At 32.5% G+C, this 18,957-nt stretch overlaps 1 protein-coding gene across 9 annotated transcripts in view; it reads left to right on the forward strand.

The window, feature by feature from the left end:
- The window catches only part of LOC106691415 (zinc finger autosomal protein-like), a 27,516-nt gene extending 8,719 nt beyond the window's left edge, over positions 1-18,797 (forward strand). For 2 of the 9 annotated variants that reach the window (XM_067047361.1, XM_067047363.1), the window contains exons 6-8: positions 2,861-2,920; positions 4,785-4,856; positions 6,356-8,049. In XM_067047361.1, the coding sequence (XP_066903462.1) occupies positions 2,861-2,920; positions 4,785-4,856; positions 6,356-7,548 (1,325 nt within the window). In that variant the 3' untranslated portion in view covers positions 7,549-8,049. Of the gene's footprint in view, positions 1-2,860; positions 2,921-4,784; positions 4,857-6,355; positions 8,051-15,128; positions 15,189-15,731; positions 15,786-15,985; positions 16,034-18,478 lie in introns of those variants that run through there. The other 7 variants (XM_014437170.2, XM_014437174.3, XM_067047367.1 and 4 more) reach the window with 6 other exon arrangements.
- The last annotated feature ends 160 nt before the right edge of the window (positions 18,798-18,957 follow it).

An 18,957-nucleotide genomic window follows, 5' to 3' on the forward strand; every position in this document is an offset into this window, starting at 1 on the left:
AATAATAAAAAATAAGTAAAGAACAAATAAGAGCCACCCACCTGTTCGAGTTGAAAGATATCGAAGCAGTTATGAAAAAGTGGAAGTGTACAGACAGAGTGAAGGGGAGACAACTGTTAAAAGGTGTTTTTCATATATGCAAAATACAATTAATCAATAAATATTATTATAATGTTTACTTTATTATTCAATAAAAAAAAAATAATTTAAGGAAGAAAAGAAAAAAGTATTTTATTTAGTTCAAATCTTGCACTAATTTTGGGACATCCTTCAGTAATTTAAAGTTCAATTTTTTACAAATTTGAATTTAAAATTGAACATTTTTTTCTCAAATATCTACTGTTTATAGATGATATTCTAGTATATTTACTATTTACACATAAGATATAAATTCTTTTGTCTGTTTCAACATGTTTTCCAAATCCACTAATAACTTTTTGTAACTCCCACACACACAACCTTCCCTCAATGAGATGCTCTGTAGTTGTACCTAAATAAATATTTAAGATTTATTTACTAATAATATTTAGCATCATAAATAATAAGTCTTTATTTATATATGAATACAAAAATAAATCATTCTTAGGAAAAAAATAAAGAACAAAAAAAATTTATAATATATATACGTTGAACATATTCACATATAGACCTTCCCATGTGGGAGATAAGAGTATTTTTAGGAGAGAATAGCCACACCTTAAAGCTGGGGTTGCTGGCATTTAGTTTTCCACAATTCCCTATCTCGAGCCTGCCTCATCAATAATGAACCGCCACATTGTTTTTTATTTCATAGGCCCAGTGCTCGTGTTGTCCACGCTGTTGATCCACTCTGCCTCGCTCACCTCGTCCAGCTGTCTTCAGATTTCCTCATAAAATGGCCTGCCCAGGTCCACTTAATTTTTCTACCGAAGCTTATGGCATCAGTAGCCATAGCTTCTTTTCTTAATCGAACCGAGCTAACTTTATCCTTTAGAGAGACTCCAAGCATTATACATTTCATTCTTCGTTGACAGGCGTTAGTCTTTCTCTCCAAATTCTTAGTCAGAGACCATGTTTGGCATCCATAACTTAGTGCCAGGATAATACAGCTGTTGAATACAATTGTTTTGCACCTTATATCTTGACGGCTTTTTAAAATATATCCGATATCAAAATTTCTTTCGTGCTTTACCTATTCTGGATTCAATTTCCTTGGCATCTCTATTCACAAATGAAATTATTTGCTCAAGATAAATTACTTCATCAGAAATCTTCATGCCAAAGCTCTTGAATATGATCTTCTGACTCCTCAAATCTTTCGCCAACTTCCTCCCAAAGCTATATTATTCCTTACATATTTCTATAATTGTATCTGAACAACCCACTTTCCTGTCCTTTGGAAACACTCCATTATAATTCTCTTTCCAAACCCAGGAAAACTTCCTAATAATCCTGCTTTCTATAGACCAATCAGCCTGCTTCCAATCCTCTCAAAAAATTTTGTAAAAATCCTCCTTAAACATATCCTATCCATCGTTGAATCACAGAGTTTTCCCTCACATCAATTTGGATTCCTCCCTAGGCACTCTACAGTTCAACAAGGTCTCAGAGTCGTTGACTATATCTCTTCAGCTCTTGAAAAGAAACAATACTGCTCAGGTGCCTTTCTGAACATAACACAAGTTTTTGACCAAGTATGGCATGCCAGATTGCTTTTCAAGCTCAAGTCCATATTACCCCAAACCTTATACCTTATCCTCCGCTCCTATCTCTCAAATTGTTCCTTTTGAGTTTGCAGTGGTTCCGAGTACTCAAATATCTACCACATCGAGGCAGTAGTTTCCAGGGCAGTGTCTTGGGTTCTGTCCTCTACATCTTCTTCACTGCTGACATTCCCATCACTCCCGATACATTCTTGGCAACATTTGCCGACAATACAACTATCCTATCCTATCCTCTCGTCCTAATCTTGTAACAATCTCATCCAATCTCCAAACATACCTCACCCGGATTGAACATTGGTGCAATCAATGGCGGATAAAAGTCAATGAATCGAAATGCACCCATGTGACTTTCACTCTCCGCTGCAGCTTCTGTCCACCTGTTACTCATAATAATATTCCTCTACCCAGATCCGACACAGTGCGATACCTTGGATTCATTTTAGACAAAAGACTCACCTGGAACCAACATACTAGACTTAAAAGACAAGAACTAAACAGACGATTCAGCCAACTATACCGACTGCTCAGCCAGACCTCTCATCTCTCACTACAAACAAACTTCTAATTTATAAGACTATACTCCGACCTATCTGGATCTACGGACTTAAACTTTTGGGAAGAGCTAAACCCTCGAACATCAAACGTATCCAATCCTTAGAACCATAGTTAATGCACCCTAAATGGGAATATAGTATAATAACCCCTGACTGGGAGAGTAAGAGTAGGGGTTGGCCGGTCTCTGTTTGCTTGCTGATAACGGAGCCTCTCCACCGGTTGTAGTGTATTTAATTATTTCCAATTACTATAAAAGTATTGAACCGAATGAAATGAAACTTCACTAACTTGATCACTAGCATCATGAATAAAATGAATAAGTAAAAAGTTACAATATTTTAGGAAATGAGTTTAAAATTTTTATTTTGGGTGTTGGAATAGCCAATTTTACCGTTCCTTTAGGATTTTTATGATTTCAAGTAACAATGTCTACTATCTTTCATTACTGTTTTTAGATATTTATACTTGGTTTAGAAATCAATTTAAAAATCCAGTAATTTTTGTCATAAGCATAGTGAAGCACACACTGACTGAACAATAAAGATATATTGTAGTTATGCCATGAACTATAGTTTCATCATTTATTTTGTTTGCTTTTGTAGATATAAATAACTGGGATGTTTCAACTAATGAAGAAACGACCATGGAAACTGAATCAATTCGTGAGTTTCCCTTTTATAATATTACATATACTGTGTAATCTCGGTAATCCAAACTGCGGGAAGGGGGGGGTGTTCGGATTACAGAAAGTATTAGAAAATAAGGTGTAAAAAAAAAAAAATCATCAATATGAATATACATAGCTATTTTTTACACTTATTTTATTGGAAATTTGATAGTTTTAAGTTTTAAAAAATAATTGTTTTTCGAAGAAGGGTGAATGATTCTTTTTGTTGAGACTTTTGTAGAAAGTTGTTCACTGCTTCTTCTCCCAGGCATAAAAGAAAGATTTGCTGCCATGATTGAAATACCATTATTTCATTCTCTTTTGTCTATCTCTTCTTCATGTTTTATTGTGATTGGTTCCTCGACTTGTCTTTCACCTTCTTCTTTGTTGATAGAAAATTCTTGTCAATGTCGTACGGATTTCTTTTTGTTCTGCAACCACATACAAGAGTAGAGCTGTAGGATAATGGAACTTGATTTTTTTAATCCACTTTGGTCCATTGGTTGTTGGAGAACAGTACGGTGCAAAAAACCATCACTGTTATTTCCCTGTCATCGCTCACCAAAACCCCTCTGGAAGGCCAAGGCAGTTATCTAAAAAGAAAATAACTTTTTATTCCAGATCATTGGATTCCAAATGCTTTCCCACTGATGAAACAAATTCATCATGAAACCATTCCTTAAAAAAATATAAAATTGATCCAAATTTTTGCCTGACCTGTATAAAAAAAAGGCAGTTTGAAATTTTTGAAAGCACTAGGCTTTTTTGATTTTTTAATCACAAGCATGCTAATTGATGATTTAATTTGTTAAAATTATATGATTGTTCATTTATAAGTGAAAAAAGTTTAAATACAAATAAAAAGTACTCTTTTTATGGATTTATTTAAAACAAGATTTAAAAAAAAAGAAAAGAAAAGGGGGGTTCATCAATAAAATTTTAATTATAGATATTTCTACTATTAATTAAATAGTTTTACAGAATCAAATGATTTATGCAATAGATATTATATATTTCCAGTTGCAACAAAATATATTATGAACACTTTCATAGGAATTAGACTGACTATCCGATATCGATACTGTGCAAAAATTTCCACAGTGATTACAATAACTTGCCTAACGATCGTGAAATTCCAAATGTCCTTTACATATGATCACTTTTATTTGAAAGCAAAAATGTTATTGCCAGCTGAGCCTTTTCTGAAAAAGTAACTTTTTTTTCACCAGTTCAGATTACCAGAGTGTTCGGATTAGCTGTACTTGCTTAAAAGTGTTATTAGACTCCAAATTGTTTTTTGTTTTTAATTATCCAGTGTCATTTCATCAAATTTTTGTTTGTTTAAAATTATATCATTGTAGAGAACTTGTTGACCAACATATTAAGTTGTTTTTTCTTTTCATTTATATCTAATTATCTTAATTATTTTGTTCCCTTTACATATTTTAGTTTAATTCGTTCCTGGACTTCTACAGCCCTTGAGGAACCATCGGCTCTGTTATTGCCTTCTTCCATTCACCTCCAGCAGTTTAAATCCATCGCCTCCTATATCGTCCAGCCATCTGAGAGGTGGCAAGCTAAACTATATGATGTTGTTAATATAACACTTACTCTTTTTGCTAACCTTGGTTGTAAAGGTCCAATGTTCTCTGCTACTAAAATCTGAAGCCAAAGAAAAGAAGTTGAACCATAAGCCTGAAAATGTCTTTTTTATATACTGTTTGTTAACTGGCATAAAAGGGTAATGTTTTATAGTATTGTTTTCTTCTGTACATGGGAGTTTGGATGATCTTATTGAATCTGACATGAATGTAATGAAGTGTTTCCTCTGCTTTGCCCTAATGTTGTTTTCATATCAGCAGGTGGAGTTACTATTGCAAAACAAGAAACATATCTGAAACAAGAAGAAGAACTGCTTGTCCCAGATGAAGGTGAGAAACATTTATCTTATTACCTATAATGTAAAAAAATAGTAATGTTGGAAACAGGGGAAAAAACATATTTCCACATAGCATCTAACCCTAACCCCCTCTTTTGTATTGAGTTCCTGAATCATCAAATTTCAGTTATTTGTATTTTTATTTTCAGTGATCAACACATTTTTTTTTAATCAATTTTTTGTTATGGATATGATACTCTCATGGTTTTCTGCACATCTTCTATTATTTTTCTTTTAGTTTATAAAACTATATTGTATCTCTATTTTTTTTATTTTTAATTATATATTTTCATAATTTACAGTATATCTTCCATACATACATTAGGGAATCGGCAATCCAGCAGAATTAAGTTTCCTGCAGTAGCTCTCCAGTTGTGGTCATGGAACATTCATATATCTGCTTCTACGCTGTCCAACCTCCTGACTTTAGATCTTGCGATCTTGTTTTTGTAATTAAGTTTCTCACTCATAATTGTTTTTGGAATTTCGCTGTTGTCCACCCTTAGACCTGTAACCTGTCCACTGTAGGATTCCAATTTCTGTAAAAGTCTTAAGGTCTGACTTCTTGTATAATGAAATTCATCACCCATGCTGCATTTTTTAGGAGTTTCACTAATGTCTGATAATGTGGAGGCTTTAGATTGTTGAAATGAAAAGTATAAGTCTATGGTGTCCAGTGATTCAGAAAGAGGTGCAGGTGGTATAAGTAGGAAAAAAAGGAGAAATAACTGAAAGGTTTTGTCTTCTTATTAATTCAGGTGGTGAGTTCCATGACCATTGGCTCCTCAAATATCTCAAAGTGGATGTTTTGCTTTTTAATCTCCTGTGATAATGAATTTTGAGTACAATGAGAAAATAAAGCTGTAAGATCATTTGAAGATACTTTTCTTCTTGTAATAGAGGCTATGTTAAGTTGAAAATAATGTAGATGGCTGTTGATTTGAAAATTGTAATGAACTATCTCGGGTTATGCAGGAGAGCTACATGTTCAGGAAACAGGTTTGGAAATTTACCCTGGCCTCTAATGTCATAAATCATCAGTTTGGAATTAATTTACTTCTTATCCTGGTATCGAGTCTTAAAAGTCTTCATGATTACAATATAAATAATTTTAGAAATCATAACATCTTGATTTTGCTCTTATTTTTATCATTATATTTTATGAATTTTAATTTACTTTTTAAAATAATCATTAACTAATATAACGTAATTTCTTAAATTGTAATATTTTAAGAAGCTGTTAATATTGTTAAAAATTAATAAGAGTAAGATGGTCTGGGTGCTGTTTATTTAAAGTCAACATTTCATCCCACTTTAGAGGCCTTTGGACCATCTTCCTTTCAGTAATCAAACACTGTTATTATCAACAATCTAGCACTACTATTTTATTTTTGTTTTAGTTATTTAAAAATGAATATATTTAATTAAATCCAATGAAGTAGTTTATATATATTATAGTTATTTTTTAGTATGATAATTTATTGCTTATAGGTACCGAGGATAGTTGCCATGGAAGTGAGAAGTCTCATCAATGTCCTCATTGTGATTATAAATCAATACGATCCCACACAATGAAAAGTCATATAATGGCCCGTCATAGCAATGAAAAGCCTCGTCAATGTCCCCATTGTGATTATAAATCAGTCCAATATGGAAGTATGAAAAGACATATAATGGTCCATCATACAGATGAGAGGCCTCATCAATGTCCCCACTGTGATTATAAATCAGTACAATCTATTGAAATGAAAAATCATATTATGGCCCGTCATAGCAATGAAAAGCCTCATCAATGTCCCCATTGTGATTATAAATCAGTACAATCTGGAAGAATGAAAAGACATATAATGGCCCAACATACAAGTGAGAAGCCTCATCAATCTGAAAAGCCTCATCAATGTCCTTATTGTGTTTTTAAATCAGCACGAGCTGTTGAAATGAAAAATCATATAATGGCCCGTCATACAGGTGAGAAGCCTCATCAGTGCCCTTACTGTGATTATAAATCAGTAAAATCTTATGGTATGAAAAGACATATATTGGCACATCATACCAATGAGAAGCCTAATCAATGTCCTCATTGTGATTTTCAATCAGCATATTCTATAAGTATGAAAAATCATATAATGGCCCAACATACAGGTGAGAAGCCTCATCAATGTCCTCATTGTGATTATAAATCTGTTCGATCTCAGTATATGAAACATCATATAATGACCCATCATACTGGTGAGAAGCCTCATCAATGTCCTCATTGTGACCATAAGTCAGTGCGGCCTGAACATATTAAAAGACATATAATGGCCCGTCATAGCAAGGAGAAACCACATCATTGTCCTCATTGTGATTACAAAGCAGTACAATCTGGACATATGAAAAGTCATATAATGGCCTGTCATACAGATAAGAAAGCTCATCGATGTCCTCACTGCGATTATGAATCAGTAGAATCTGGACATATGAAAAGACACATAATATCCCGTCATACAGATGATAAGCCTCATCAGTGTCCACACTGTGATTTTAAAGCAGCACTCTACGGAACAATGAGAAAACATATAATGGCCCGTCATACAGGTGAGAAACCTCATCAATGTTCTCAGTGTGATTTTAAATCAGTACATTCTAAAAGTTTGAAAAGACATATAATGGCTCATCATACTGATAAGAATCCTGATCAATGAATATAATAAATCATGAACTGGAGCAGGAAATATAAATCAGTATAAGTCTATAATTTGAAAACTCATTTAATGGCTTCTCTCTAATGTACAGTCCTGAGTATGTTATGAGAATTAAAAACTATAAAATTTTATAAGTTCAAATCAAACAAAATTTTATCCATTTGTTATTATTAATAATAATTTATAGATGATAATAAATGAATTTTATGTTGGGAAAAATAAAAAAGCATCCTTTAGAATGAAGGGAACTTGGAAACATTGATACATTTTAAATAAATGTAATATATAGTCCTTAATATGTAATCCTTATCATGATTAAGAACTATTTATCTCAATATAATCTATAAGTATTAAAAAATAAAAATTTAGCTCCTGATAATGGTTTCAGTGATAATAATAATGGTGTTGAATTATATTCACATAAGTTTAATTTTATACAGTGACATTGTTTTAATTTTACTTTTATTGTGTAAGTTGAACATCAATTATTGTATGTTACATTTAAATGTGTTTGACGTATAAAACATGAAAAGTTTTATGAAATTTGTCTCAATTTTTCACTTTACCTTTTTATCAAGCAAGGTTATAAAACATACATATACTACTCAAAATAAATATAAAACTGTTGCTGAGTATGTATACATATTGTATTAATAAATTCTCTTCTTGTATGCTAATTGGGAAGTTAAGGAATAAAGGAAAAAGCTCAAACAAAGGCTCCACCATCCTCCCTACCTAAAAAAAAATTGATTATTATAATCAGATAACCATAAATAAACTGCCTTCTCAGATATTTATCTATGATTTAAAGTGTTTAAAATATCTTATTTCTAATCTCAAGAGGATTCATTCTAAAAATTTACTGAAATTCAGTTAAGATTATTAAAAAAAATTAAATATAGACTTAAATTAGAGATTATCAAAACAATAATACATTTAACTTTTAAACTATATTTAAATAAATGAAAATAAATCAGAAAAAAAAGTTGGATAACAGTAGGGGCCAAGGGCCTGAACCACATTTAGAAAATAGAGTATTTAAAAAATTTAATTACAAAATCATACAAGCTATGGCCAGATTATCCTGAAAAGATAAAAACCCTCTCATTATGTTCCTTTCAAGTTTTTCTTACGATAAAAATATTGAGAATATTGCAGCAATTAGTGGATTTAGTCTCTCCAAAAATAGTATGAAACTCATAACACTAAGCAAAAATTGTCAGGAATTAGATTACCATAAGAATGTTTGTGGTAAAGAACCAAATGTGTGAAATGTCGGGGTAAGCACCTAACAGTAATGTACCAAACCTCAAGAGGGTAAACTGAAATGTGCGAATTATGATGGTGACCATCCGGCGAGATATCACGATTATATTAACGCCAAAGAACTGCATAAGATAAGAAACAAAATGAATAAAATACAAAAGTATATACCTTACACTAAAAACATTAGTACAATAATATCGCAAGAAAAATAAATCTGCAGAAAATATTAATCATTATGACAATTTCATAGCACAAATAGAAGAAATACTAACAGCAGCTATCATCGTTAAGACGAAGACATATCCGCTCACTGCTGTATTTGCTGTTCTTCGAGGTATTTCTTTGAAAAGAGAAAAATGCGTAGACCTCTTTAGTCAATTTGGTGCCAGATTTGTCAGTGATAATTTCAACGCAAAACACACGTAATGGGGGTCGCGCCGTTCTCCAGCGGAAGGTAGCTTTTGCAAAAGCCATGGAAGAACTCGGTTGTGATCCTGCATCAACTGATGAGGCATCCTTTGACCGACTGATGCAGGTAGAGTACCAGACTTTTTATTTTTTTTTTAATATTTGAAAATGGCTGTATAATAATAAGAAAAAATACGGATTTATGCTTATAGGATACACCAATTATCCTCACCCCTAGTGAAAGGATAATTTTTCAAAAAATCCAGCCCAACTCTGACTAATAAAACTCGTCCTTGAGGGTACTTTTCCTGCAGATACGGAGGATAGCCAGCTCCCGAGTCATGCTGGAAGGCAACTTCGTCCTACCTGGTACTATTCCTGTAGATGCGAAGGGGTATGTAAACCCTGAGGGTAGTCAGCCGCCGGATCCTACGATAGGATAAAAGGAAGAGAAATCCAGAGAAGGTAGAGAAATAATAGACTATATACATTATTTAAAATATAGCACTTAAATGCATTGGTCCACTATGTAAACTGTAATCCTCTGACTACTAAGAAGGTGTTTCTCGTGAAGCTAGGTTACACCCTGTGATCTTCTAATTTTGGCCTACTCTTGTCTCTGGGCTATTAAACACCATCCAGAGATACTACGTGTAAGATGTTACCTTTCAGTGAATCAGCAGATTCTATTGGAATCTTTATTAATTCAAATAATACATTTATGTATATTACAATGTCTTATATAGTTGTTAAATGTTACAATTAAGGTATTGCCTGACGCCAGTATTAGTTCCTTTGTTAGCTAGTAGGCTGCGTCATACCAGGCCATAGTGATTTCGGTGGCTGTCATAGACTAGTAGGTAACGGTATCGCTGCAATTATACTATTCATTTGTGAAATTATAGTTGACATTATCATTTGTATTATTAGTGGTAACTAAAATATGAAATTTAAACATTTGATTGAATGTTTCAATATGTCTTGCAAATACTGGTCAATTATTGCAGTTTATGTTGGTTAGCTTATCCATTTTTAAAATTAACTTATCTTGTAGAAAATCTATTTATTGTTTAAATTAAGTTCACCTTAAAAATGAAAAGTCTTCTAAATTTACCCTAGCAATGTTAAGGTGCTTAGGACGGGAACATGGTCAGACAGAGTTGGCTTTCCCTTATGTGATTACTAGTACAATAAAAGTTCAAACGTATTACTGTAATTATTTACTATAACAATTGGCAACCCCTTATAAGTTTACTCTAACAGAGAGAGAGAAATACTTTATTCATTTATGCTGCCCAAATACATCAGGTTGCTACATACACAGCATGCTTATCAATAAGTAATCGGACATATATTAATTACATGGTATAATAAAATAATAAAAAACAGGTTTTTTTTTCTCTAGTTTCCTTTTATAATCAATTTCAATTTATACGCCAAATACAAATATTTCAATTCATTCCCTTTTTTTCTTTCCCTTTCCTGTTCCTTCAATTTCACCATTTCACAATTTTTAATTCACCCGATCAACAAATTCGCTCTCCCGAATTCACCCTTCTAGATCCCCTCCAGTGATCCGCTAAACAAATATACTAATAGACGGCAGTGTGAGATCAGACCATTAATAATAGTCACAGCAGTAGATCAGCTTACCAAAAACAAACAAACAAATACATTCTACGAGAACAAGACTAACGCATAGATTCAAAGGAAAATATAACAAAAAGCTGGTTACAAGAAACACTTGAATGGATAAATAAGTTTAAAAAAATAAATAAATAATAGTACTAATAAAATAAAATAATTTAATGAATAAATAAGTTAAAACACACAAATCGACAGGTCCACAAATTAAAATAAATAAATAAAACAATAAATAATCTCCGAGCTAATTCCCATGCAAGTGATGGTGTATGATCCCCAGGGAGTCCAAAATAATATTTTCTGCTAAGATCGCAATATCCCCGATGCTAACACCTAGGCCTTCTATGAAGCTCCTTGTTCTATCTGGTATTGTTCCACGAGATCCAAACCAGAGACCTCTCACGGTGAACTCTCTCTCTCCGAAGGTCTCGCGGAATTTTTCCTTTAGGAAAGGGACGCATTTTTCATATATTTCCTTTTTTTTCCTTTCCACTCCACCTTCCTGTTCGAGGTCATTACTTTCAAATCATACCGTCGGATCCAAGACCAGATCCGTGCCTCCGATTTTTGTAAATGCGACAATATCGGCATATTTCCGTTGGTGTCAACACAATAGACCTCCTCGAAGCAGGTGAAGTCTTTTCTTTCAAAGAACTTCATCAATTCTTCTTTGACCCTGTGGTGCCAGCGTGTTATAAAGAGGGAGCACCTTCCCAGCACATGAGCTGGTGTTTCAGACTCTCTGCCGCATTTACGACAGAGGGACCCAACTTCTTGCTGTCCACTGGCTCCTGGGACTCCACGCAGGGGTGCGTAGTTGATATTAAGTTTAAGGGCGTTAGCCCATTCTGACCCCGAGAGTACCTGCTTCTCACATACATATCTATTAGCTCTCGGGTTCTTTTTGAACTGGCGAACACCAATACCTTGCCACCTGCAACTGGCCCATTCTTCGAAAGCTTTCTCACGCAACGACTGCCGTAGAGCTCTCACACTTTGGTTGCCCTTATCCACCCCAAGACTATCAGCACATGCCGCGATTTCGTCTTCGTAACTGAATATAGACCGAAAGAGGGCATCCGGAACATTCGACAGTCGCTGGGCAATGGACCAATGTTGTAGTAGAGCTTCCCATTGACAGCGGATCAGACCCAGTCCTCGATACCTCCTGGGTGCGTACAGTATCGCCGACGAGGTGTTAGCAGGGAGCCCGATGATGGGCCTTGATACTCCTGCTGATATTGGTATCAATGCCCTCCAATATCGCAGGACGTATCATTGTGAGGGGAGCAGTCTGGAGAGGGTAAACAAGGCCCGGGAATAAGTATTGGTTGACAACGTTGATCATCTGTTCGGGCTTGAGCAGGCACTATTATGCTTCATTACAAATAAATTAGTTCCATAATAATAATAATTGAAATCGAACAACCTGACAATTCTTGCAGGATTCTTTTTTAATAAGGGTAGAATCTTAAAGTAGCTCACACTGTCAGGATTGTCAAGATCATTTAACCTACTACTCTCCTATAAACATTTTCCGACTAGAATTAACCAGTGCCCTTCCCTCTCCATTCATCACTTTCGTTTCATCTCGGGTCACGATACCAATTTATTCCCATATATGTGTTTTGTTGAGCTTTAGAACATCAGCAAAGAATTTTCAATTCAATAAATAAAAAAATTCCGACAGTCACCAACAATGAGGTTCAAATTACCGTCAAACAGGTGAACTGTACCTAATCGACGGATGCAGAGGACAAGATGCAGCCCCATCTGTGAAGTGCTCCACCGACCGCTGATCTGCACCACAGTAAAAATAAAAAAAATTGTCCCTCAAAAAATTAAGTGGAACCCCCACATATATTATATTATATTTGTATAATAAGAATGTTAAAAAAAAAATAGATTTTTGGGAGTAGTGGCATGCGCTAGCCCCCAAGAAAGAGATCATCTGCCTAAATCTGAGTCGCCGGGCTTAGTAGCAGAGGAGCTGCAAGTCTCAACCTCACGGATTTTTATGGTAGTATTCCATTGTTTATTGTGAGACACATTTTACCAAATAGGGTTGCATTGCTTTTATGCTAGTTTTCGCGTATCTTCCCGACGGAAAACAATGGAGACGATCATAAGTTGGAAGGCGGCTGTATAGTTGATCGAAATGTCCAAAAGTACACCTGTACTTTTAAGGGACAGGTACCAATCTGCTAACAGTTTGGTATGAGACAAGAAGCTGAAGATTTCCGCTGCTAAAATCCAGTCCATCCTTCTGAGAGGAAGAACTGACAGAGTACATTGTATCACCTTATAGATCTATGGTGAGAAAATTCATCCAAGTAAGATAAACTACCTTGAAATACGGTTCAGAATGAATTTAAAAATAAACATAGTCTCACATAGACTATGCGGTAAGTAAGATGACCCTGGATTAACCGTTTTGGGAGCGCTGAGGCCTCTGATACCTGGCCGGGATTTGTATTTATAAAGAAGTGGTGCTTAATATTTTTGCATGCATCTCCCGCTTGATACCGAAATATCTCTGAAAAGCAGGTTATTGACAATAGGCCAATATAGCCCTATTGCGGGTAACTATAGCTTACATGAGGAGGCGGTGCAGGTCTTAAGAGGATACCTCCAGAAGATTACAACTACAAGAGATTGTACTTTGGCAAGGATCCCGTGGACATGGGTGCATACTGCTTAGAATGAAACCTTCATTGGTTAACCACAATGTAAATTTTTGAATTGACCATTTTAATTTGCGCTGTAAGATATCTTTCTCTGGCAAAAAGGCCTGTTTTTTGTTTATACTTCAACCAGGAGCTCAAAGTAAGCTGCTGTTGTACAGAAGATATTTTATTTGGTTTTACCATAATCAAAGAAGATAAAAGTATGAAAACAAATAATTTTTATTCCCTTGGAATACGTTAAGTAGATTGACAACTGGGTGTAATGTATCCTTATTCACGCAATTGCAGTTCATCGTTTGGCATCAGTCACATTTAATTTAATCGGAGCCACGACTGATTTGATTAGTCACTCGTCACTATACTGATACCGCATGAAGAACTGCTATTTGGAACTAGGCTCAAAATAAGTTGTTTTTTGATGAACTACAGCTAAACTAAAATTTATTAGTTTTGGCAACAAGTAATTTTTTTAATTAAATATTTTATTTGGTCTATTAACTTTAATGACTCTAGTTGAGAAACGTTAGGCGTAACTATTAACTAATTATGTTAAATGTGTAGTCGTGGAAAACTTACAATTAATAGTTTTTGATTGACTGTTACTCTACTGAAAAGTTATTCACTGCGCCCGAAATTTCTGGAACATTCCATACGCTTGTTTAAAAGATGATTAGATCGTCTAATGCAAAAATTAAAAACACATTTAATCGGCCTAATATTAGCAAAGATACAGTAAATGATTTTAATATTGGAAATTGAAGCCAAAGTTGTGAGAAAAGTCATTTAAGTGGACATACCATTTTTTTAAACAAATTTCTTTTTTATTATAGTTGATCGATAATAACGCAAGAAGCCCCTGTGAGTTCATAAATGTAAACTTAAATTTAAGTCTTTTACCAGCAGAATCTATAAAGAAATATTGAACTATAAAATTTAAGACATTTTGAAATAAAAACAACTTCATGGCATAAGTTGGTTTTCGACCTCTTTGGCGTCTCTAAGGTAGTCAAAGGGGTCGTTGTTTAAGGACTATTGTTGCTTTATCGAATTTAAAGTTGAGATAATATGTCATTGTTAGGTATGTAGAAAGTATATTTTGTAATTTGGATGTTTTTTTTTTTTAATTTTACCATTGTTTGTTTGAATAATTATGTCTTTGTTTTAAAATATTTATATAATTATTATAAAATATTGTTAACTGCCTATTGCTAATATAAAAAAGTTGAGATCAGGTTCTATTAAAGTTTTCTTGTTATTTTTTACAGTACCACTTTTAAAGTTATTTATGTTGATATATTTAGTTTCTATCATTATCGTAAGTAGCTGAATAATAGTACCTAAGTTTGAACAATAAACTGATTATTGGAATTAGCAATTTTTGTAAATATTTATTCGTTTATTTATTGTTATTGTAAAAATAACAAGCATTTGTTTACACATTATTATTGACCATTAATTAATTGTTGTCTATGAACTGTTACTGAACTAAGCTTCTAATTGTACAATATTTAGGTTCCTATATTGTAGTGATGCCTTAAATCGTATAATTATCATGTATTTTATTTACATTTTCAGATGCATCTAGTTCTGGTGTCTCTGCACAGCAAGACATAAAAGATCAATCAAAATCCACTTGTAAGTTTGTTTTTTAAACCTTTTGAATGTTACGAAGTTTGATAGGACCCTTATCATTTTATCATATATATATTATTTTTTTATTTAATCCTACATTAGAATAAAAGTTATATAACAATTTGATCAATCAATATAAATTAGGTACCATTTGTTTTATTTAGCTTGTTTTGACTCATGCCAACGAATTTTAAGCAAAATATTTCCCTTTCATAATTAATAGTTTTCTTGATAATAAATTTTAGTACTTGTTATGCAGAAACCCCATGGCCAAAGTTGGCTTTGCTTACTCTCTATCGATATTGCTTTTAGTTTGCTATATCAGCAATGCTAACATCTTGCTCTTTGTTTTATTATAGTGTAGTACGTTTTGTGAATGATACAATAGCTGTATCTTACTTAGCTGTGGATACTTGTAAAATTGAAATATTGTTTAAAAACTTATGTTATGTTGTGTTTAAAATCTATTTAAAGAGTTCCAAACTTTATTATTATGTAATGAAATATTCTTTTTATTTTGTTATTATAATATAATTTTTATATCAGCAGGTGAGCTCGTTCAAGTGAAACAAGAGAATGAGATGCTTGTACCGGATGAAGGTGAGAAAAAATTACTGGATAAGACATGTTATGTTATGTTTTACTGATACTGCACTTTGAAGGACCAATCATTTATCTAAATTTTATTATTATTATTTCCAATTCCATTTACTAATTTATCAAATAATTAAATGATGGTATAGATGGAGCCAGAAAGCTTGGTGCTTGAAATTTAATAATTATCGAATCCTTTTTTGCAGTTCCCACAATTTTTATCAAAGAAGAAGAGGGGCATGAGCTTTATTATGGTGAGAATAATATTGAATTGATATGAAACCTATTTTAATCATTGATGAAAATTATGTATTACAATTGGAGATATGAGGCGTTCGGTTAGAAAACATGGTCAGTAGGATTTTTTTATGAATTGAAGTTTTTGGTATCACTTGTTTTGGCTAATTTCATAAATAGTTGAACGAATCTTTAAGAAATTTGTTTTCTTAAGAAAACAATGTTGATATTAAGCTATAGTAAGTGGTTATTGGTTGAAGGTAAAACTGACGAAGGTAAATAAAAATTAACAAGCAATTTAACCTTGTAAAAGTTTTCATTTTTACAGTTATCATATTTTACTTCTTTATGCCTCATTAGTGGACTCCAAAAATCAAATAAATAAAAAATATTTCCTACCACTATCCAAATATTTTTTCCAAGATAACTGGACCGACTTTTCTCTAGATTTAACTTGAAAGCCATTTGTAACCCCAGAAAAATACTCAGAATCTGACATCACTATCATCCTTTTTGATTCAAAATAGCAGTAATTTTTTTCAAAAAACATTAATTACAGACTTGTACTTTGCAATCTTGATTAAATATTAAAGAAAGGATATGGTATAATGTGAAAAACATGGAGCATATTTAAATATGGTAAAAGTTTACTTCAGCTCCCCCAAAATGGTGGGGGATTTATTTGACCAGCGTGTACTGATGGTCTCAAATGGTGCCGAAAAGTGCTGAAGGTGACCGATTTCCAACCGTTCAAAATAAATTGCCCACAACTTCAACAGGGATTTTTCCCCTCTGGAGGGAATTTCTACTGGGAAATGGTCATTAAAGTTATCCTCTTGGAGTCTAGCGCACCAATTGAAAATGAAATGAACCCATATATCCTCTCTATTGATATTTCCATCCATTAGGGAAAAATATTTTAAAAACAAATTATTTTTAAACAGGAACTTATGGTGTTACCACAAGTCATATTATATCTATGGATATTAGTTTTAAAACAATTGCTAACTATTTAAGCTTTTTTAAGTCTCAATCTGTTTTTTAGAAAGAGAGAAAAAGTTTTGCTGCTCTGCTATATTGGGTTGCTAAAATACATGGCATATTTATGCGGAGTTAGACAATTGTTTTAATTCTAATAATGTATAGGTATAGTATAGTAAATTTAAAATATATTATTGTAATACATACTTTTTTTGTTTCTTAATTTTAATTATTTTTTATTTATTTTTTTCCTGTTAATTATCCATATATCTAAATACAATTTTTTCCTTTAAACCTAATACAACTCTTTTTTATTTTCCTTCTTTAATAAATATAAAATATAAAATTATGGGAAGATTGTCGACCCTGTATAATATATATGAGGAGAAGATGGTTAGGGGTTTACTAATATGCTATTTGTTTAATTACTATAACAGTCAGGCAGTACGCTGATTGTCAATTTTGTATTTGCCAGGGGCAGGTATAGATAAAAATGTTTCACACGATTTTTTTTATAAAAGGTTTTTGTTATTGTTATTAATTTAAAGCACAAAACAACCTTATTATTATATTCAGATTAACTATTAAACAATTTTCTTATTCTTAATTATTTACAGCTCAAGAGAACCTTATTATATTCAGATCAACTATTAAACAATTATCTTATTCTTTTTAATTGACAGCTTAAGAGAACCTTATTATTCTAGTCAGATTAACTATTACATGATTTTCTTACTATAAAATAAATGCTTCAGAACTATTTTCAGGTCTAAGTATTATAATTTATAATGATATAAATATGTAATATGAAATATTTTTATTTCGTAATATATATTCTAATATTGAAGTAATAATTCAAGAAATACAGGTAATAAAAAATAAAAGGACAAGGACAAAAGATGTATTTAATATTGATATTTATAAGTTAAAAGAAGTAAACGTAATACGAACTGCTGCCGAAAATTGTGGTGTATTATAAGCTAACCTTTGACTAAGGGGGAAAGGAGTAAGTGTACAAGGACAGAAATTTTCCCCTTGAAAGGAGGTTAATATCGTAACCTAACCTAAGTCGTCCATAGTCGGGTTGTTCCAATTATTTTGGTACACTCTGGTTAGATAAAAATGGTCTTCCGCCATTTTGGGGGAGCTGAAGTAAACTTTTAACTTACATATTTCTGTCCAATAAATTAGTTTTTCCTACTCCTAGAATAAAGTTTACCCTTGTCGACATTTTGTAAAGGCTTTTAATTAGTTTAATAAATGTTGATAGTGATTAATGTATAATAATTAGCATTTAATGCATGCTTAATTTTAACAAATATTATCGGGTCGAGTTTAAAATATGAAAAAGCCAGGGAATTTCTTTGTGCAACTTTGCTACGCACCCTTGTAGATATTTATGTCACTATTAAATTTTATGTTTGTGAAATGAGATATTTTCTTTTCTTGGTTTGTTTTAATTGTTATCATCATGTCTACAGATGAGCTTACTGAAGGGGAACAAGAAATGGCCACCCACAATGAAGGTGAGTTATATTTATTTTTTCAACCATTACATGGAGAACTCAAATATTAATTGAACTATTTATCATGAGGCAATGTTCTGCCCTACTTTGCAATGCACTTTAACAGGTCTAAAAAAATATACAACTAAAGCAATGTAACAGAGTAACATGAAATAAAGTTAAACTAAAGTCTGACCAAATACGTACCAAAGTAAATTAAAGAAAATAAAAATAAGACATACAGTGAAAAGTATAAATAAAAAATAATTTTACAAAAAGCTATAAGAAAATTAATGAAAACTGAAATAATAACAAATATACTTGTAGAAAAAATATAGTTCACAATAAAAGAAGTTAAAAAATAAGAAATATAAAAATACATACTTATACATATGTACTATGTACTTTTTACTTTATATATGTATGTGTGTGTGTGTGTGTGTGTGTGTGTATAT

The sequence above is a fragment of the Halyomorpha halys genome, unplaced genomic scaffold (assembly GCF_000696795.3).
Source record: "Halyomorpha halys isolate HHAL.00 unplaced genomic scaffold, Hhal_1.1 Scaffold2325.1, whole genome shotgun sequence".
In the NCBI taxonomy this organism is placed as follows: Eukaryota; Metazoa; Arthropoda; class Insecta; order Hemiptera; family Pentatomidae; genus Halyomorpha; species Halyomorpha halys.